The sequence below is a fragment of the Apis laboriosa genome, unplaced genomic scaffold, assembly GCF_014066325.1.
Source record: "Apis laboriosa isolate Shangri-la unplaced genomic scaffold, ASM1406632v1 scaffold17_cov146, whole genome shotgun sequence".
Lineage (NCBI taxonomy): Eukaryota > Metazoa > Arthropoda > Insecta > Hymenoptera > Apidae > Apis > Apis laboriosa.
In genome coordinates, this window is record NW_025222181.1 from 990,898 (window position 1) to 1,013,448 (window position 22,551).

Below are 22,551 nucleotides of genomic sequence, written 5' to 3' on the forward strand. Positions count from 1 at the left end.
TCGGTGGACTTGTGTTGTTCGCCTTTTGCGAGATTCGTTTCCTGGGGAAGGGCGAACGTGAGCGAGATAAATTGGCTTCTGGTTGAACGTTGGGCTTTATTTGCTTGTTTATTTGTTTGTTTGTTTAATCGAGGCCGATGACCAGTTGTTGCTCGTGATATGAATAACTGAAACGGAAAAATTGGAAAAATAAGAAATGTATGAATATGTGTTTATATTATAATGTTGCATATGATGATATATCTGATAGATTTCGTATTTAGTGTTGGTTTATTAATAATCAGAGCTGTCGAGCTGTGATTATTTATCTAAAAATATTAAAAAATTTAAATAAAGTAATATTAATAAATTAAATAAATATTTAAAAATTAAATTTCCAAAAATTTTGAAGAAATTTACAAAACATCCAAGATAATTGATTTTAATCTAAATTTCTTTTGATTTCCTTTTAATATTAATATTTAAGAAGATGAATAATTAAAATTGGTTGTAGATCGATATTATAATAATTGTTTAATTATTTATGGATATGTGAATTTTATCCAAAGGATATTTTTAATAACCAGAGGAATAAAAAAAATTTATAATTAATTTGATTTGGTTTTAGTAATTGTAGTGATTGTTATTTAAATAATTAAATATTGATTTTAAGTAACAATCAAATAATTAAAATAACAAATGAAATATATATGATTCTGTATTTTATAGCTCTTATCTTAATAAACTTCTCACTAAAAATCGATATCGAGCAATCAATCCTTTTATCACTTGACTGAAAATATAGGTATCACGTGACTTTTCACCTTCGAAAATATCACATAGCGATATAAAGAAAAAAATTCTTCGTCCCCTTATCTCGAAAAGGCGGTTTCTTTCAAAGGTGGCCAACTTAACAATAAAGAAAAAAAAGAGCTACGATGGTGGTTGGTAGATATCTTAATCGGTATTAAACCATACCGTTTTGAAATCTCATTTAAAGATTTCGAAAGGCTAATCTGTGTATGCTCCACCCATTAATTTATTTCAAGACTGAGAACCATCCAGGCTGTAAAAAAAAATCATAGATTTAGGATAAGTTAAGTGGGATATATGTTTTCTTTTTTTGATCCTTATATTTTCCAAAAATTTTGAAGAAATTTACAAAACATCCAAGATAATTGATCTTAACCTAAATTTCTTTTGATTTCCTTTTAATATTAATATTTAAGAAGATGAATAATTAAAATTGATTGTAGATCGATATATACGAAAAGACGAATAATTAATATAAAATTGAAATTCATTTTAGTCTAATTCTTTGAAATAAAACTTTAATTACAATTTTTGGAAGATATATAACAAGCTCGTTCAAACAAAAAGAGAAATGCATCGATTAATCCTTTTCAACTTTCAAAATGTACATCTCTGCCAAGCAAAATTCCATTTACATCCTACCAATTTGAAAAGAAAAAAAAAAACAAGATCACAAAATTAACATCGGGAGGAAAAAATTCCATTCGATTAATTTTCCTCGATCATCAATCACCGTAGATTATTCCATTCCCGAACCATAAATTCGCGAGGGTATAATAAGATTCGAGAGTTAATTGAGCACGAGAAGGTGAATCGACGGTGGCTGGTGAATCGAGAATCCCGGACTGGTAATCTGGCCGGTAGCGCGGACGCGGCACACAGCGCCATGTTGGAGGCGAGTGTGGCGAGCGGCGCTCCTGATTGGCCGAGCGGCCATACCGTCTGCCTGTGGAAACGAGAGGGCGTCCCGGTGCTGGCAGTGTTCCACGCGGAAGGCGTCTCGACGCTAAAAACGGCACGCGTCGCGCGGTTATGGACTCGACCCCCTTTCCCGCCCCCCGCCAGACACGGCCACCAGAACCAGTTCACCGAATCGTGCAGACAGACGGCGCGTTTCAACCCCTTTCGAGCCGAGATACGCGGATATTTACATATTTTTAATTTATTTAAATTGGGATTTGAAATGGAAATTTGCATTGGCGAATGGGTCGGTTTTTAAAGTATTGTTATAGATAATTGTAAAAGATGATTCGTGTATAATAATATTTCGCTATTAAGTGGATATATTTTAGGATTAGTGAAAATTTGCTTGTTGGAATTAAACGTAGGAGATATGGGTATTTAGACGAATACGATATATTTTTTAACTTAGAATTAAAGGAAAAGTAGATATATCAGATATTGTTGGATCATTGCAAAGGATGATTTGATGAAGCATTGATGAAGATTCACATTAAATTTATAATTTTTAACTTTGTTAGAAAACATTTTGGAAAAAATAAATTCATCATTTAAAAAAATCTATCGAACATATATAAATCAATCAGTTACATTGAATTAAATTAATATGTCAAATTGCAATGAAAGGATTTTTATGGACAATATCTAATAAAATCACATCGAACAATAAGAAAGATAAGATTTTAAAAATAATGATAAATTAATAAATTATCCTACTACATACTTACATAACATGTAAGAAGCTCGAGCTCGTTGGAAACACGAAATGGGGTTTCGGAGACACAAAACATATTTCTCGGATGAATTAACATTCGAGTGTATTCGACCGAACCATTGCTGCTCGAACGATTCCGACTACGTATCAAGGATGTATCCTTAAGATTTATTGGAATAGGGTTGGGTCGGATAAATGAAACTTGAATGCTCTTCCAAGAGGCGGGGTATCTCTTCTTGGAGTGTAATTTCGCGAAAAACTTTTTTTTCACGATTCGAGTTTCGTAATCTCTCGTGAAGAAGGGTTTCCAAGCGACCGAGCTGCAACCCTTTTCTGCCGAGCTTTTAGTACTCTTGCCTGGCGTGAATTAAGACTGGCTCCTCGAGGATTGGGTTTTTTTTTTTTTTCTTCTTAATTATCTCGGCCACGTTATGTCTTCTTTTTCTTTTCTCCCGTGGTGGATTCAGTTCCCTTCGTTTTGGAATAATGAACGGCGTACAGCTGGAACTTATGATTAGATTAAACTTTTTTTTTAAGCGATATTTGATGAGAAATGATAATATCAATTTGTAAGTTTTTTTGGAAAAGGAAAATATTGTTTAAAATTACCTTGAGAATTTTCGGGACACCTTGTGTAATGATTATAATAATCCTATATGGAAAAAAGAAATAAAGAAAGATAATAAAGATAATGTTTTTCTTATATAGAATGTAATTGTATTTATATAAAAATATCAAAGTTAAGTGAAATATATAAATTTTAAGAGAAAAAAAATCAAATATCTATATTACTTTCTTATTAAATATACCTATTATTAAATATTATATTAGTATATTTTGGTAAATATTAATATTATAGTCATAAATTATATGTAAATGTACATATAATATATTAATTTTTAAATAAATATTATGACTTATATGTTTAAGTATTTATCGAAAAATCTTTCTATACATGTAAACCACTCTTACTCGAATAACGAGGCGATAAATATCGACCCATTACAGTGACAAGAGGTGTTATCGAAAACGTGCGTTTGAGAGCAATAAACTTTGAGGGTAATAAATTTCATTGTAATCCTTGGGTCAAGGTTAAGAGTCCTATATTTTTACCAGCCACTCGATAATTTTTAACTACCGTTATACGAGAGAAACTTCCTGTCTGCAGCTCGTGTCTTGAATTTTTTTCCAATATTTTGTATAACACAATCTTCGCAGCAACAATTCATTTTAACTACTTAAAATTAAACAAGCTCTTCAAACTTTCCAGTATATCTATATACATTTTTTTTAAAAATAATCTATACAATTTTCAAAGTAAATATAATAGAGAATAAATGTAATTAATTAATCCATAAGGATTAATTATATTATCACTTTAGAATAGACATATACAAATACAATGAAATTGAAAAAAAAATGAAAATTAATTTTAATTTCCATCAATGTTTCCCATAAAAATAATTATAACCTATATCTATTAACACTTGTAACCAACAATGTTTATCCTTGAAAATACTTGTCATTAGATACTCTTAAAAAAAAAAAATCCTATGCAAAATCTTCATTATTACCCTCCAATTACACATAAATAATCCTGTTCCAAAATCGACTCAACGTTCCTCTCATTTCACAATCATAGTGTAGCAAAAATGGCGCGTAACCGTGCAACTTTTAATTCGATTACACAGTAAGATGCGTGCTCACGTCTCTGTTGGACGGTGTAAACGGTAAATGGACGGTTCCATAGAAATGGCATAACCACCCCTCTGATACGCAAGAGCTTTCTCGTGTCCTGTGTGTCTCTCGTCACCCCTCGACCAATCTCCTCTGCACACACCGATGTATTTTTCACATGACCACCCTTCTGCGTCCACGATAATATCCCTCGTGACACGTCCTGCCCACATTTCGTCCAGCTTTGCCATTTCCATCTTCTCTTTCGTTCTCGAGGCGTTCTATTTATCAAACTGGAGAGAAGAAACTGAAAGGTGGGCCTTTTGTGCCGGATAAATGGCCAGGATTTGTGTATCGGCCGTTTGGATAAGATGTCCGACTTCTGGGAAAAGAGATTGTTTCATGGTTGTTTGTCGAGTTTCCCTTGTGTAGACGTGTGTTGAATAATCGTGACCAACCATAGATATTTCCACGACTGATTTTATCCTGGAAAAATAAAATTTGTTTTATTTCATGTAATGTTATTATTACATTTGATCAATTCTTAAAATATGTAGATCATATTGGATCATTATTGTGAATACAAGTATCAAGTTACTTTTCATGATTTAATTCTTTTTTTAAATTAATTAATTTCTTGTCTTTTCAATATAGAAAATTTGTTTATATTTTCAAAATACTTATAAAAGAATACATTTATTATTTTATTATTCTTACATGTACAATTTATGATAAAGAAATTTAATATTTTAATGAAAATTTAATCATAAAAATTAAGGGATTAAATTAATAAACTTGTTGCAACAATAAAGTTAAAAAATTTACAATTATATGAATTATAGATAGATAATAGAAAGAACTATTGTAAAAGTATTCTATAAATTTCTAAATCATGAATCATGTATCTATTATATTTTTATATCTTTCTTTTCTTTTCTCAAATTTATTTTTATTATATTTGAGATTAAATGATTGAAATCCATTTTATCATTATATCATTCTATCATCTCATTCATTAATAAATTTTGAATGATTATGTTTTTGGTTGGAGAATATTGCTACTTCCAAAAAGTATTTGTCTCTCTCTTACACACTTCCTCTTCCGTTTCAAACGGTGTTCAGCTTGCCATAAACACATCCCTGGAGATTTGACTTTAGTAGACGAGACACTTCCAGAGAACATTTTCACGTTTCCTACCTGCAGCCTCGATTTCTATATTTACGTTCACCACGACGAATCGAAATTCACGCCCATGATTGAATTTGCCTACCTGTAAAGGGATCTCTCGTGAATTCTCTGTGTGCATTTTGGATTCTAAATTTCGAGCGAGGAAATTTTTGAAAGAGGATTTCCTTAATTTAAAAATCGCTGCTATTTCCATAATTTTGAACGGAGAGATTTAAATTTCTGGAAAAGAATTTTTAATTAAGTCAGAAAAATACTTGTGAAAAAAATTGAAGAAAATTTCTAAAAGAAACAGTATGAATATATTTATTAATAACGATTCTTTTATATTTATTTCGCACTTAAATAAATGAATCTTAAGGAACGAGATACAATTGAGAAATCGTTATTTTAGCTGCTTTGGTTGAAAAGCGTTTGTGTTTAAGACTGAATTGAAAAAATTTTTAAAAGAGAATTTTCTTTCTTACTTGAATCATCGTTATTTTATATAATTGTTTTAATCAAAAATGATTCATATTATATTTCAACGAAGAAAATTTTACGAAATTTTTATATATATAATTATATTTGCTCATGTTAGCTCACGTATTAATAAAAAAAAAAGAAAAATGAAGAAAATTTTTAAAAGAAATTTTTCTTTCAGAAATAGCGTCAAAATGGCGGTCGTGTAGACTCTATTTAAGAACGGAAGCAAATTTTTGAAAATGTCGGGCTAAGCGGTACCCTATTATAGGTCCCGTTTAATGGTTGTACAAGATATCGAACTTTATACCTGGCGCGATATAAACTACAAAAACCTATAAAATCGAAGTATATCTACTTACAAGGTCGATAAGCATTCCCTTTCTTTCTGTTCCAGGCTGATGTTTTTCTTTGTAAACTTGTAAATAAAAGGCCTCAAAGTGTACGGCGCCGTGGAGAAAACGTTTCACCCGTTCGAGCTGTGCAGCAGGTCAGTTAATTTAAATTAAAATTAAATTCGAATCGATATAATTTAGAAATATATATATATATATATATATATATATAGACATATATTGAATTTTGAAATTTTTACTTTGAAAAAAACAATACAAAATATTTAAAAATTTTATTTTTATTTATATTATTATATAGAACATTTCGCATTTATCGAATCTTTTACTCGATCTAAGTTCTAAAATTTAGAGACACGTGTACGATTTAACTAAATTAACAACAATCTCACCTTCTCATAAAACTACAAGATTATTGAGGTGTAGGTACTGTTTTCGCAATTTGTGGTAAGAAAACGATGCGGACAATGCATCTAAGACGAAAATAGCGTGGGAGTTGCGTTATGTGGCAATCGATACATGCGACAAGACGTTTATGAAACCCTTTCGATGCGACATATCACTGTTTCACTATATTCGCTAATGTTTCAGGCTTTCCCGCGTGTTCCAGCCGGGAACACTGGCCGGTATACAAGGTGAGTTGCGCACGAGCCCATTTCTGCATTTTCTTCGGCTTATCGTCGCAAATCAGTGTCTCTCAACCTTTTTGAAATATTGCGAATTCCTTTTCGGAATGTTCAAATAACATGTTACAAATATTCTTTTTCATATAAGGTAAGAAAAACTTTGATTTTTTTTATTCCATCGAATGATTTTTCAATATTCTTTGAATTGCGAATTTTCTTTCGAAATATTCAAATAATTTAGAACCTTTCTTTTTCATAGAAGATAAATATTAAAATTAGCTGTTTTGATTATAGATATGATACTATACTATTAGTTAAGTAAAATATTGCAATGTAATTACATTAAAATAAACAAATTTCAAAATTCACAGGTTGGGAATCACTGATTTAAATAAAATCATTATCACGCCCACGATGCCCACATTCTACAAACATTTCTATTCCACAAAGTATCGATCTTTGAAATTTATTTTATTATACATGTAAACGAGTGTTACACTTGGAAAATGTCTACGAACAATGACACTTGGCAATCAACTATTTTTATCAACCGATTCGCAATACACCTCAAAATACAAACAGCATTGCAAATGGAAAACAGTTATCTGTAAAAAAAATGAAGAACAAGAGGAAGACACATCATCCATTGTTAAAATAATCCCGATAGATGTCTCTTTGAGACAAGACGAGTTAATTCGTGTGTCATGGCCGACCTCGAAATGTCGAGCTAAAAAGTCGGCACGATAACGATACGTACTTGCCGTAAACAGAGGATTGTATACAACTGCGTCGCACTAAACCCATAGCCACTAAACCGCGCATACTACCTATAAATGGGCGAGGTTGCTATAAAGCCCATTCATGATCGCGTCTCCTGTACAACAAACGTCAGGTGGTTCACGCCTCCCCCGCGATTTATCGCACACTCTTGTTCAAACGAGAGTCTCGTGCTTCGTATTTCCCAACCACGATGAGACAAGACTTAAATGATAACAGATGTAGATATGTAGATAGTAGATTGGTATTTTTTTCAATAAGATTTAATGTAGTGAAAATTGAGAGGTTAGATACTTAATTACATCATTGTTATACCGATTTTGTAAAAAAATGAGATTTTAAAATGAGATTTTCTCATTTTGATTGAGATATTTCATATGATTTTGAATAGCATTGTGAAATCGAATTCTTATAAAATATTCTTATTTTTTAATAACGTATCATGAACATATTAGTATGATTATTAAAAGAATTTTAATTATTTGATTATATTGATAATGATCTTTTATGTAAAATCATAATTTTTTATGTAGAAGAGCATTATATTCAATATAACAGTTGATGTTTTATTAATGTATGTATCAGACTTATTATTAGTTAACTGAAATTTTATATTATGTATTTTACATTTTTAAAATTAGAATAGCATGTAAGTATCTATCTACTATGTGAAAATCAAAAAATAGAAAAAACCAGAAATTATTAATTTTCTTGTTCAATTTAGTAAATATTAGAATGAAATAAATATTGCACATCTTTTAAAAATAAGTGTAAAATATTTAAATTATTCATTATATGTTTAGCTATATATTTCTCTGTAAATAGATTTTCAATTATTGAAGTTTAAAAATTAAACTCAAAAATATTCCAAATAATGCATATATTTTGATATAATAAATTTGTTAGTAAATCTATTCATAATTGAAACAATTTCTTAAATATTAAACATAAAATTAGACTGAATAATAAATATTAACCGATATAATAAATTTATTCTGATATAATAAATTTCTAAAAGTCAAGTTTTCAAATTTGAATAATACAGATAAACTTTAATATAATAAATTTGTCAATAGATTTAATAATCAACTTCATATGAAACATTTATGAAATAATTTCATAAAACTAACTGGATAAAATTAAAAATTAAAATTAGATTGAATAATGTAAATCAGTTTAAATATAATAAATGTTGATAGATTCAAGAAACAAATAAAATAGTTTTAATAAAAATTAATTGAAAAATAGATTAATAGAAAATTAATACAGATTAACTCTGACAATAAATTTGTTAATAGAACTAATAGCCAATTAAAATAAGAATCAAGTTCAAAAGTAAAACTAAAAATATAGATCATCTTTGATAGAAGATTCAAAAATCAATCTTAAAAATAGTTTGAATAATATAAATCAATTGTGACAACAAATTTGTTGATAACCTATAAAAATAATTTCCTAAAAAAATAATCTGAATAAAAATTACCTTTAACATAATAAATTTACTAATCAACTATTTAATAATTTCGTAAAAATCAAGTACAAAATCAAACTGAATAATACAAACCTTTCATGTAATAGATTTGCTAGCAGTCAATTGAGACAATTTCGTAATTTCCTAGTCAATTAATTGACACATGGTCTCGCGCGTGGCGCGCTCTAGTGGCGCGAGAGTTTGATGGACAGATGGAACGCGTATGTGCCACCGGAGTTGTTGTCAGACCGTTTTACTTTACTGCCCCATAAAAGTACCGAGATTTAGACTGCAATACTGCCGTGACGTATTGTCGGCACTCGTCCGTGCGTGCACATGCACGCTATGCGCCATCGTGTACGTGGATTCACGCACCGGCGTGAGATTGTGGCAGTCGCGAGACATCATCCATTCCTCCTTTTGCGTGTGACGTCACTCGTGTAAAATACGTAGCAAGAGAACGGTCGAGGACTCAAGTCGTTTATTCGCGGCCGACTCCTTGAATCAGTTCGCAGTATAGTCGTGTCAATGGAAATGTGCCTCGAATGGATAATGTGGCTATTAGGACGATTGCTTTCACTGTATGTTGAATTGTTTCGGTGTTTGATGGTTATGAGCCCTTTATGGCCTTCGATTCAACGTTATTTTCATTTTCTCGAGTCTTACTACAATGTTAACATTTCTTGTTTTATTTTTAAACATGTTGGAATAATAAACAGATTTGCAAGAATTATTGAATTGTCACGATTTAGAATTATTGATAAGAAATTTATTGGAACATAGAATTTTCTATTTTGGAGATTAGATCAGTTTATATTTTATTATTATAATACTACATATATCGTTCAAAGAAAAATTTGTCTAAAAGAGGTTAGTATTTGATATTGTACGTTTAAGAATAAAATCTAAACTATATAAGTACGAGGCATCTATTGATTATCTTTAATAATAATTGAACAATTAGAATATTTTCAACAATTAACCGATATTGAACTAAACACAAAAAATTTAACAACGATAAAGATTGGTCGTTACTCCACAAGATAATAAGTATTGTAAAAAACGTAGTATTGGAATTTACGAATTGATAAAATCGTATGGTAAAATAATATTTTTTTCTCATTGCTTCTTAAAATATTTTAAAAAAATTGAGAAAAATAAAATTCATTATGTCAACAGGCATCTAAAATGTACGTACGCGAAATATTGTAATGGCGCGAAAACTTACATAGGCAAGGGATTTATCATAAGCAAGGAAAAAGAATATAATAGTCGAAGAAATCTGCAGTTCGTCAATCAGATCAGAATTCGGGTCACAGTCGTTTTTCTTTTATTTTTTTCTAGCCGAATCAAGAAAAATGTTAGAAGTTTGAGACGCGGCGTGTTGACGAGCCCTCGGCGCGCGATATTCAGGCTTTCGTGAAGGCTGTGTGTATATGCGTGTGTATATCCGTATTTCGTTGTGTCGCTGGTTCACGCGCGACGAAGAGAAGGGAGAAAGATAGATTAGAGGTTGATAGGCGAGGGTAGGAAAGGGGTACGGGGAATAACGGCGCGGCAGCGCGCGAAGTGGAAGGGGGAAGAGGGAGACGTGTCCGTCCAGAGTTTGGTTGTCAAACGATCCGATAGATCGCGCTCGCATCGCAGTTTAGCCCGTTTGCGCGTCGAGCCGCGGGCAGAGCTCTCAGTTGACGCTCAGTTCGGCTCAGCGAGGCCAGAGAGAAGAAAGGGAGTCTTTTCGTGTGTGTAAACACCGCGCGTGTGTGTTCGCACCAGTCACAGTTCCATGGGGACCGTGCAGCTGAGGAACCTATAACCTGCGTGCTCTCCGTTATATCCGAATCCAGGGGTCTACTACCTGACTTTCCGAGACAAAAAGGAAAAAAAAAGTGACAAAAGAAATAGCATTCGGTCCGACCACGAACACTCCGTTTCTCCTGACTGTGGCGATCCTTGACGCGAATTTGTCTATTGAAGTTTCTTCGGTTCGAATCACGCGTCTGTCTAGTCTAATACGGGCAGATTGAAACGAAGAAATATTTGTTAGGAGGAATAAGGTAAAATAAGATAGAAAAAAGAAAGTGACTGGTGAGGAAGAAGTGCGCGCTCGAGTTGACGTGTGTGCATTCGAAGTAATGAGCAAGGTGACAGTTTCCTTTGAGGAGACGACATGCAGCTCGAGCATGGCCTGGATCGGGACGACGATAACAAGATTGGTCGAGCAGTGAGAGAGACGTGCTCGTACCATTGTTTGACGTGCTCATCGATTCACTTTTCGTGGAAATTACGATTGCCAAGTGTCCTTTTGACATGTTCCAAGAGTGTACTATTTGTTGATCGTTTCGAGCATTTATTGTCGCCGGTGACGTTCGACGATCGCCAAGTTCCGTCGAACGCGCGAAACGACATCGACCGATCCGAACAATAGAATAAAAACTGTTGTTTCACATTCATTACGAATATATCTAATACGAATAGTTAATCCAACAATTCTTTACAATCAGATATCTGTCAACGTACATTTTTAAAGAAGTGCTGTGTCAATTTTTTTGTTTTCGTTCATTCCAACATCGCGCTTTTCGCATCGTATCTTAATTACCGGTCACCGTCATTGCTGTTCGACCACCTGGATTGCCTGGACATCATCATTGGGATTCCATTGACGGTGTGACTGGATTCTCATCGACGACGTGTTCGCACGTGGTTACTTGTCGCCCATCAACCTCAATCGCAACCTCGGTCGTCGTCTCGGACGCGTTGTCGCGGTGGTGGTGGTGGTGCTGGTGCATGGACCTCTTCTCGACGGATTTGCTACGCATTTTATCGCGCCCCTGGGCGTCTTCGTCTCCCTCTCTGTCTATTCCTGGTCTCGCTCTATAACGTATTTCCATCCTTCTTCGATATTCCGTTTGCTCTCTCTCTCTCTCTCTCTCTCTCTCTCTCTCTCTCTCTCTCTCTCTCTCTCGCTCGCCTTCTGGATCACCGTGTGTCGTCTCTCCCTCCATCCCACGCTTACCTACCCCTCCACCTGTCTGCCGCGCTGCTGCACACCCTCTCCTCTCTCCGCCAACCCTCCGCTCGCACGATCACCGTACACCCGTACAATTTTCTTTATCCCCACCTATTCGCGTGCGCCTTCTCTGCCTTCCGCACGCGTTTTCTTTATTTATTCCGCGATTCCACGGAGCAACGCGGTTACTTTCGCACACGATGAAACTTGCTCTTCCGTCCTCGCCTTTTTGAAATCTCACGCGCTTCGCGCAACGACCATTGGCCATCGCCGCCGATCTCCACGCTCGACGGGACCGTTCCCGTAAAATCGACGATAATAACTACCGCTCCGCTCGCCCCCACCCTCCATCATCCTCATCCCTTTTCTTTTCCTCGCCTCCTACTCCCCATCCCCCTCCTCCACCACCTGCGCTCCTCTCTCACCGCGTACGGTGACTCGTTCGCCCGGTCTAACGTTACTCGGTGCGTTACATCGCCGCCTTGCCCGTCCTTGGATCGTATGCGCGTGTCGTAAATGCAACCGCGCGAAATGACGATGCATTACACGATCCGTTGGTGAAAAAAAAAAAAAATCGATCCTTTTATTCCCCGCGCTTCAATCCACCGCCACTTTCTCGCGCACGATCGCGGCCAAAACCGACCGGCATACGGGACCGTGGACATCCGCTGATATACCGGATATCGTTATAACACCGACCATCACCGGCCATCATCTGCACCATCGCCGATCACGTGGCTTGCTCGACGGCGACGCTGTACGACAATGTTCACGCCGCGCCGCTGTGCGGCTCCGGCGTGGGCCACCCTGGCTCTGTTACGCCGATGGGGACAGCTACCGGAGCGGGGAATTCCACCGGGGTGACCTGGTGGGCCATGATGAACGGATCCCTCTACGAGGACAGCCCACCACCGGTCCCGCCAACAGCCTCGAGCCTTATCTCCGTTCAGCAGCAACAGCAACAACAGACCCCAACGCCCGCGTCTCACCAACAAGCGACCACACCAACCTCGCCTGGTGCACCGGCCTCCTCGGCCACGAGCGCGCCTCCGCCGCCAACGGCCAGCGCCAGCTCGACCTCGCCGAGCGCTTCCTCGGTGGCGAGCAACAGCGCGCCAGGACCTCTCCACATACCCGCCAAGAGGTTGACCGCGACACCGGCCGCTTCCTACGGAGAGGTCGGCTGCGTGGATTCCGCCGCCGCGCCCGCCGCTGGACCAGCGGGCGTCATCCGTCATTCCCACTCATCCTCGGCCGGATCTCAAGGCGGCTGGAGTTACAGCCCTCATCATCCACAAGAATCTCACTATTCGTCAGCGGCCGATTCCTTGAACCATCATCAAACGTACGGGGGTAATAACCCCCCGACGTATTACAATCTGGCGGCCGATCCTACCTCCACTTCCGGCTCCTCCAGGGACAACCGGAAGGCGGGCACGCTCAGCTTCTGGTCGCCAGCGGCGGCGACGGCGGGCTCGGCCACGGCCGGGTCCACATCCGATTACAAGTCCTACAATTCGGCTGGAGTCGCGACCACGAGCTCCTCGACGGGAGCAGGTTCCTCTTCCGCGGCCACGGGGGCCGCGGATCCGGCCGTCTCTTCCTGTCATCAGAGCTTCTCCCAGAGTTGGTGCAATTACGCGCCGTACACCACGGCCAGGCATCACCATCCGGTTGACACGGCCGGTCATCATCATCCACATTCGCAGGCAGGGGTACCATATTTGACGCCGTCCGCGGCGGACGACCGAGGAAGAGTCACTGCCGCCATGGTCGCCGCAGAAGGCGCCTTCCCTCACGATGGATACGGGGGCCTCAGGAATTACGGGGCGCCCGAACCTGTCACGTCCAGCCCGTACCCACCTCCAGGTAAGCATCGACTCTCGCTTGGTTTTTTTCTATTCACTTGGTTTTGATAGTGGTATTTCTATCGAGATGTTAATGTGTATTTTGTAATGCGGATTTTTTTAATGAAAAGAGTTGCCACTTTTTTTTTAAAAGTAGTCTTGGATTAATATGAAAAATAATTAGTTTCTTAAATTTGTAATAATATTCTAATATCTTTTGAACGAGATATTAAAATAATTGCAAATATAAAATTTATGTATTATTTTTTTATATTTAATTTTGAAATACTAAAAAGTATGTTAAGGAATTTATAAATTCCAATGTTTTATTTAATTTAAAATAATTTAAAATAAAAAAATAATATGCTATTGTAGGATTAATAAAGCGGGAATCCTGAGCGGGATGGTTCTAATAAATTTGTTTTTTTTTTGTACGCGCAAGGTCATCGCATTGTACGTGCTCCGGCGAATTCACAGGGAAACGAAACGTTGCTGAAAGTCACGAGATCGTGATGTGAATTTCTTCTAGCTTGACCTTGAAACGAGTTAAATAGGCAGAGAGTAAAAAAAAAAAAAAGAATGAATGCGGGATAAAAAATCGAAAATCGCGAAGATCCTGACCTGTCACACCAACGATCCAGTCATCGTTCATTCACGTTCTATTTGGTCATTCTCTTTCGCCTCCCCACCCAAAGTCCTTTTCTCGAGACCCTGGAACCCATGAAACGTCGCATGAGCAACAACGAACCACGGCAGGTTTATTGGCGGCCGTAACTCGTAAACTCTGGCGTGCGCCTCCGATCAGCTGATCCGTTCCATGACCCGTGCAGCCGTTCATTCTTCTACTAACGGCCGTTCCCTCGCTTTCCTTCTCGCAAACGCTGTCCCCGTCACTCCATCCCTCTCTCCATTTCTCTCATCCCAGGCTTCAACTTCGTTTCAATACTTTTTTATCCATCTAGTTGACCCCTGGTTCGGTTACTTACATAACCAATTCGAATTCTGTTCACTGCTAACAGACACAAGCAAACGTTCACTTGACTTCATGACTTTAGACTTTTCATCGTCAAAACATCTCTAATAGAGAAGATTAGCTAGGCTTACCGCGACGAATTTTCGATCAGAAATCATAGAGTTTGAAAAAGAGAAGCATGCATTTGGAATCGTAAAGAATAGAAAAATACGAGACACGGTGGCTGCTCATACGGACACGCTCGACGATAAACGAGATAAAGTTTGCGTGATTCTCTTAGCCCCGAAGTTAATCGTGGTAGGGAGGTGCACGCGCAGGCGTGCATTCTATACAAAGTAACCGAATACGAGCGCCACGTATAGTTTAACCGTTCCCCAATAGATGGCAGCTCCATTATCTTTGTTCGTTCGTCTGGTGTTCCGAAACCATGCTGTTCATACGGTATCGCGTCCAAATATTTCTCCGGCCAAACGTTTATTTATGTGATTTTCAACGACAAGTATCGAAGACAGCTGCCGCCGTTCACGATTCATCGTTTGCGAGCAGATAGGCATCTTCCTGGATGAAAAACATCGAAACGAGGACCGGTTACAGAGAAACGTTGGATGCCCGTCATTTAAAAGCCAGTTTGCTACTTTAAATGAGGTCCAACGTTTTGTGTTTTTAATTTATCGCGCGCTTCCTGCGTTTCTTAGCGGTCTCTAATTAGCGTCACTTCAGATTATTGAATAACCATGATCGTTAACCTTAAATTATTCTCATTATTTTATTTTTCCAGTTTTGATCGTTAAAATTTTAAATTCGTTTTCGGAAACGAACTTTTGTTAAATTAATATTTAAATGATCAGGAAGAAAGATTATCAATACTGATACATCATTAATAATGATTGTCAAGAGTCTGTTATAACATGCTCGTTGCTGGCAACACGCCGACCACAAATCGATACATACGTCATTTATTCCGCAGTTTCGTGGCACACGTCCCTTGTATGTATTGACATTCGTGAGAATTCTGACCTTTGTCAAATAATTTGCATACTCTAGCGTTTTAGTGGGCAATAAATTTCTGACGCTTAAGCAATCGTGCCACGTTATTTTACGAAACGAGACGAGACGAATGTTGCGGAAGGGCAACAGTAATAGGGGTATGGGTAAAGTAATAGTGGGTAAAAATAAGGCAAAAGTAAGGGTGAGAGATATAGAAGAAGGGAAGACTAGAGAGTGGATATTACATGATCTAATAAGGATAGAAGAGAAGAAATTCAAACTAACTTCTAGATTTTTTATTTTATTTTTTATGATCCATTTACCGTTTAATCAAATGTTTAGTAGATAAATCTATATGATCGAAAAAAATAAAAAATAAATTTTTCAAAAAACAATAATAAGGAAAATTTTAAAACTGTCTAGCATTTTGAATTTATTTAAAAATTTTAGATAAATCATATTATTTTTTTGTAAAACTCATATGGAATTTTTTTAACTTAATTTATTATAATTTTTTTAACTTAATTCAATTATAATTAAATATATATATTATAATTAAATATAATTAATAAAAATATTATATAAATTTAAATATTTCAATGAATATTAGATAGAAAATTTTAAGAATGAATCTCTTTAAGAAAACTCTTCTTTGAAAAAACCAAGATGTTCAGTAAGAAATAACAATTTTGAGGAGGATACGTATCAGCATACGTAATACGTTGCATACATAACAATGTCCATGAGGTTTAATATGGGGAATAGCAGGTGGGAGAAGGCAATTTGGTTGCGCTTATGACCGTGTAATGTTGCCAGACTCACGAAGCTGTTGCGTTTCGTGGCTATGCAACAATTCCTCGCCATCGTTGTTCGTACTTAGGTTAAAGATAGACGGGCAAGTGCCGACTGCTTTCGTAATCCCTTCGTTTCGCACGCTACGTGCGATCTCTTTCAAAAAGATGATATTTATATCTTGTTTTAACGTTAGAACTAGAAAAATAAATAAATATCGATGTTATTTTAACAAAAAAATTTCTACATTTTTAATAAATGTAAATAAAAATAAAAATTAAAAATCAATTTAAGTGAATAGTCCTTAAATAGTTTTAATATTAATATTAGAAATCAAATTATAATTTATAAAATTATTTTATAAAAATATTTTTGATAAATTAATATTATAATATAATAATAATAAAGATATATAAATACAAATACCATCTATTTATTTTCATATATATCATTTTTAATTCATTTATATCTAAAATATTAATTATTATGTTGAATCTTAATTACAATTTTAATTTAAACAATTTTTAATATTGGCTACTCTTTCTAATTTAACCTAAAATAGAATTTTCTCGTCCTTTTTTTTATTCAACAAATAATAAAAATTTATAATTAGTTAAGCTAATCTCTTGAAATCATAAAAGAGAAAAATTCTAGAGCAAGAAACCGAGCCACGAATCATAGGATTCTCGAATCATTTACAAACACGGAACATACTAACAGTTCCGTGTTTCAGATTCCCGTTTCATGTTTTCTGTACGGTTAGTACATTCGGTCCAATTATATCATATCGGCTGGTCGTCGCGACGCAACATGACGAACCCTTCGCTACATGCGTCACGCGCGCGCATATACATACACGTAATCTGTAACATTAAGAACCCGCTTTGAGTATAAATTTCTCGATCTCGTGACCTCGCGTTCTTTTTCTCTAAAAAAATTCTAATAAATTCTGTAAGGAAACACAATCTTTTTAATAGCTTTTTTTTTATTTTTAGGAAAATTGTCGATATCATTTTCTTAAAAATGAAATTATGATTTGTATTGATTTTCGTTGTAGTAAAAATATTTTATTCTTTAAAAAAAAAATTGAATGTTATAAGATTTAGATATTTTTAAATAGAAATTTGAATTTTTATTTCTAGTAGGATATATTATTGTTGAAAAAACTTCACTAAATGTTTAAAGAAAATAGATTAGTTTCTATGTATTGATCCCAGACTAACAGTATAAATTCAAGATATTAGAATTTATAGTTCGCATAAATATAAATTTCTAATGCAAAACATTGAATATAATTCTACTTGTTTTTCCTTCGGAGCGCATTCATATAAAAAGAAATTTTGAAACTGTTTATAAATTACAATTATAGACTTTAATAAATTTTTTATTTACAATATTGATATATGGTAATTAATATGTACAATCAAGTGTGTTACGCTTATCGATTCAAAGGATTTTCAAAGAAAACCCTTGAAAGAAAAAAAAAATTTCCTAAGGACAAATCTGAAGACAGTATATCGATTTGTTTCAATTGTAACACGTAACAAGTGTAAATAGAAATTTCATTTGGGACAAAACCTAACGGTACTAGTTACGCACCGATACATCAACTAATGAACCGATGTATTTGCTCTCGATTCTGTTGACTTGTACAAATCTAATAATTCCCTAAGTCGCGAGAAAAGAAACAGGTTTGGTTAGTTTCCTCGTTCGAATCTGTTCGATCACATAATCGCATCGTACCTGTTTCCATATCTTGTATATTTATTTCTATACAAATAATTTACTTGTAAAAATATAATATTATATGTAAAATATTATACGACTGTTTATTAATTTTTAATTGATATTATGGAATCCTTGAATAAAACATCAGAATTTTATTTAAATTCAAATTGTCGATAAAAAAGTGACCGATTTATTTGTTCGTAATATATAACCTATACAGTCGATAAGCGTAATCTCACTATTGATGCAAAATTTAATCATAAGATGTATTTCTAGTTAGCACACTAGGTTGTTTGTTATCGGCAAACTAATTGTGTTAAGTGATGTGGGGTTCCTCCCCATCTTCGTTGTTTCCCGCAGGTTCCCTGGCGGGAGTCGGCGTAGGTGTCGGCGTAGCTGGTATGGGCGTCGGTTGTGGAAGCTCGAATCCATTGGAATGGACTGGCCAAGTGACAGTACGGAAGAAACGCAAACCGTATTCCAAATTCCAGACACTTGAACTAGAAAAGGAATTTCTATTCAACGCTTACGTGTCGAAGCAGAAACGGTGGGAACTCGCGCGAAATCTGAATCTGACCGAGCGACAGGTGAAGATATGGTTTCAAAATCGACGGATGAAAAATAAAAAAAATAGTCAACGGCAGCAGCAGAATAATAACAATAACAACAGCAGCGCCAATAATGCAAATCACCACGCGGCGACCGGTAGTCACCACCATCCGAGCGCCGCGCATGCGCCACCCTCGAGTCATCACGTGGTCGCGCAGGCGCACCACGCAAATGGTTCCGCGAAGCATCATCAGTGACCCGTGGCCTTCTCTGGGGTCGTCTTCGGCCATCCACACTCTAATCACAGCTCTACAAACGGTTGCACAGGAACTGGGATCGGGACCGGGACAGGGACAGGGACTGGGAACGCCGCTACCCATTCCAACAGCCACGCGAGCCTGGTTACAGGTCACAGCCACACGCTTCACGCGCCTCAACCTCAAACACCTCTACCGACCCACGCCGCCGGTGCCTCGAGCACCGTCACGCCCCCCACCGCCGTCGTTCATCCACACATTCACGCACACGCTCATCATCATCAGTTGGCGCACGTGGCTCAGCAGTATCCTGCGCTTCTTCATCAGACGCCTCATGGCCTGGCTGCCTGAACTTTCAGGTTTTTTGACACCCCAGAGAAATCGAAGGAGTCGACGAATCATCCATACGGTCGATTCGCAATGCAGCAATTTCTCATCAGTCCTCGTAGTCGTCGTCATTGTCATTTGAATAATCGGCATCCACGACAGAACGTCGGATAGATAGACACGTAATCCACATACACATACACACACACATACATACACTTATCGAACTTTGTTCAGCAGCTATTCAAAGACTGCCTATCACTTGTAAGAAGAGATAATGTTTCCGCGAGTAGTATATTATTATTATTATTATTATTATTATTATTATTATTATTATTATTATTATTATTATTATTATTAATTATTATTATTATTATTATTATTATTATTAATTTTATTATTATATTTATTATTATTATTATTATTTTATTATTATTATTATTATTATTATTATTATTATATTAGTATTATTATCATTAATTTTATTATTATTAATTATTATCATTATTGTTATTGTTATTATTATTATTATTAATTTTATTATTATTTTTATTATTATTATTCTTATTCTTATTCTTATTATTATTATTAATTATTATTGTTATTATTATTATTATTATTATTATTATTATTATTAATATTATTATTATTATTATTATTATTATTATTATTATTATTATTATTATTATTATTATTATTATTATTATCGGTCATCGTCATCCCTATCGTCATCCATGGTTATTATTCAACAGAAGATAATATTGTTGTATAGAATGTGCGTGATTTATTGCGGCGTCCTTGGAACGTCAACCAACCAGACTCTTTTTTTCCCGCGTGTCGGTATATCAGGTGTCGGTCTTCTTCGAGTAGTGCGCATGTCGTATGCGGCACCGAACAATCTGTCCAATTCGTAATTCGGTAGTAATTTCCTCCAATTATATATATATATATATATATATATTATATATATAGTGAAGCAAATTAGTGTCACTTAGTGTCTGTCCTAAGCAGCCCCCTCCCCTTTACCTTTATTCCAATCTGGACGAACGATTTCTGTCCTCGTTACTCTCTTTCCTTTTCAATATCGGTCTGTATCACTTGCTCGACCATAAGTTTACTTTGTCTTGCACTGTTCAGCTCAATCAGAATCAGAAGAGAATTTAACTAAAACATCTTGAATCTTTGGCGATTACGCGGAAGTCCAGTCCAAGAAAACGACGACATTGGTTCCCATTGCTACGATATTCGTCCGGATCGGCCGAAGAGAACCGCTTCTTAGGGGTAAGTGTATCGAGGCGAAAAAAAGCGCGCGATTTTTAAAATTACGATCGATGTTGTTCGCGCGAATTCAATTCTATTTGTTCGATATTTGTTGAGAGATTGAAAAGTTTTTTTTTTTTTGTTAAATTTTACGTTTATTTGTTTGACGAACGTGAAACGTTGATCGCTACTGTCTGTGATTTCGCGGAAAGTACTAATATTTGCATATAAAAACGTATATTAGTTTTTTTTTTGTCGCGAGACGAGTCTGATCACGACGAATTAGTCGTTCTATAGGATCCAATCGATTTTTATTTTGAATTCCAGCTGAACAGTGAGACGTAAACCGATTTTCGATTTTGTACTATCCAACGTGCGCAAGTTCGCTGACGAGTTGCAACGGGATGAAATGATTTAGATCTTTGTAGATAATCTTCTATACTCATTATAATTCGATGTTTCATCCTGTGTGAGATCGTCAGTCGAAAAATCGTTAATAACGAAATCAGAGAAGATCAAAATGAGAAATTAGAACTGGGTTCTTCCTAATCTTCGACAAAACGATTTGTGACAAATAACAAAGTGGACTCGCTCATTTTCGCAAAGTGTTTTCGTCGAAGACACACGTCTAAGATGGACCTGGTCCAAAGCAACGATGCGTTCGGAGAATTAGTCTAATTATGTCCAGAATGTTGTATTCATTGCCTACCAAGGATCGCAAACTAGTACCTATAATTCTTATGTTATATGTAAAAAAAAAAAATCGATTTAGATTTTAAAAGCATACCTAGTGGACTGTCGAGTGGAATACCACTCTGAGACTGAGGTTAGGATCTCAGTCGTGGAATGAATGATATTGTGAATCGAATTCTTATCGTTTCAAATTCAATTTTTCGACGAGAAAAAAAACAATTCAATTGTTATTTATTTGTTAAGTGTGAAATTATTTGTTTTGCTTGGAAAAAATTCCAAATATATGTGATTAATCCAGAATTCAAATTCGATCACTTTCCTCGTTTGAAATGGCATTCGTCTTTGGATCTGGTTATAGTAACATTGTTGACAAATTGAAAAAAATTCGAAATTCGTTCGCGAGACTGGAAAAAATTTACATAATAAAATTGATGATTAGTTTCTCTTTTCAGATTCGAGGATGAATGTTATCCCTACGAACGAGATCCTAAATGCGGTCATAATCTATAAGAAACAAATAAGGGTTCACCTTTTAATCGGTACGTCAGTGAGTAAGTAGGTAATTTAATCGGATGTTAAATGAAAATAAATATCCCGGATCTCTATTCTCTAAGGTGCAACATTATCTAAATTATAAGGGCCGCTGAATGAGTATGCATGCCTAAGGTATATTATATAACATATACGCGTATTTCTCGAATGTGTGTGAGTGCGCGCCCGCGCTCATGCGTTTACATCCATATGCACGTGCAATATTGATTAAAAATTTGAAATCACTAATTTATATCTATAAAAATATTTAAGAAAAAAAAAATAGATTAAAATATTCTTTTGCCAAAAATTTGTTGATAAATTAAATAAGATTTAAATATTTGAAAAATAGATTAGAAAATTTTTTCGTTACGAATCTATTAGGATCAAGTGAAATTGTTATCCGTAACGTTGAATTAAGAGTAAAATTAAAATTACAATTGAATTGAAATGTGATTCCAAATTTTTGATCGATAATATATGTGAAGTATTTGAAAAGATGTAAGTGTCATCGGAAGAAAAATCAATAAAGAGAAAGTGGTATAGGATTGGAATTTCTTAAAAGCGTAGACGCGCAT

The 22,551-nt window shown here is 35.5% G+C and overlaps 1 protein-coding gene across 3 annotated transcripts in view; it reads left to right on the forward strand.

The window, feature by feature from the left end:
- Positions 1-19,735, forward strand: part of LOC122711754 (homeobox protein abdominal-B-like) — a 113,961-nt gene extending 94,226 nt beyond the window's left edge. Inside the window, exons 4-7 of one of the 3 annotated variants that reach the window (XM_043930777.1) lie at positions 6,190-6,282; positions 6,737-6,780; positions 12,864-13,898; positions 18,678-19,735. In XM_043930777.1, coding sequence (XP_043786712.1) covers positions 12,905-13,898; positions 18,678-19,162 — 1,479 coding nt within the window. In that variant the 5' untranslated portion in view covers positions 6,190-6,282; positions 6,737-6,780; positions 12,864-12,904 and the 3' untranslated portion in view covers positions 19,163-19,735. Of the gene's footprint in view, positions 1-6,189; positions 6,283-6,736; positions 6,781-12,683; positions 13,899-18,677 lie in introns of those variants that run through there. The other 2 variants (XM_043930775.1, XM_043930776.1) reach the window with 2 other exon arrangements.
- Positions 19,736-22,551: the final 2,816 nt, after the last annotated feature.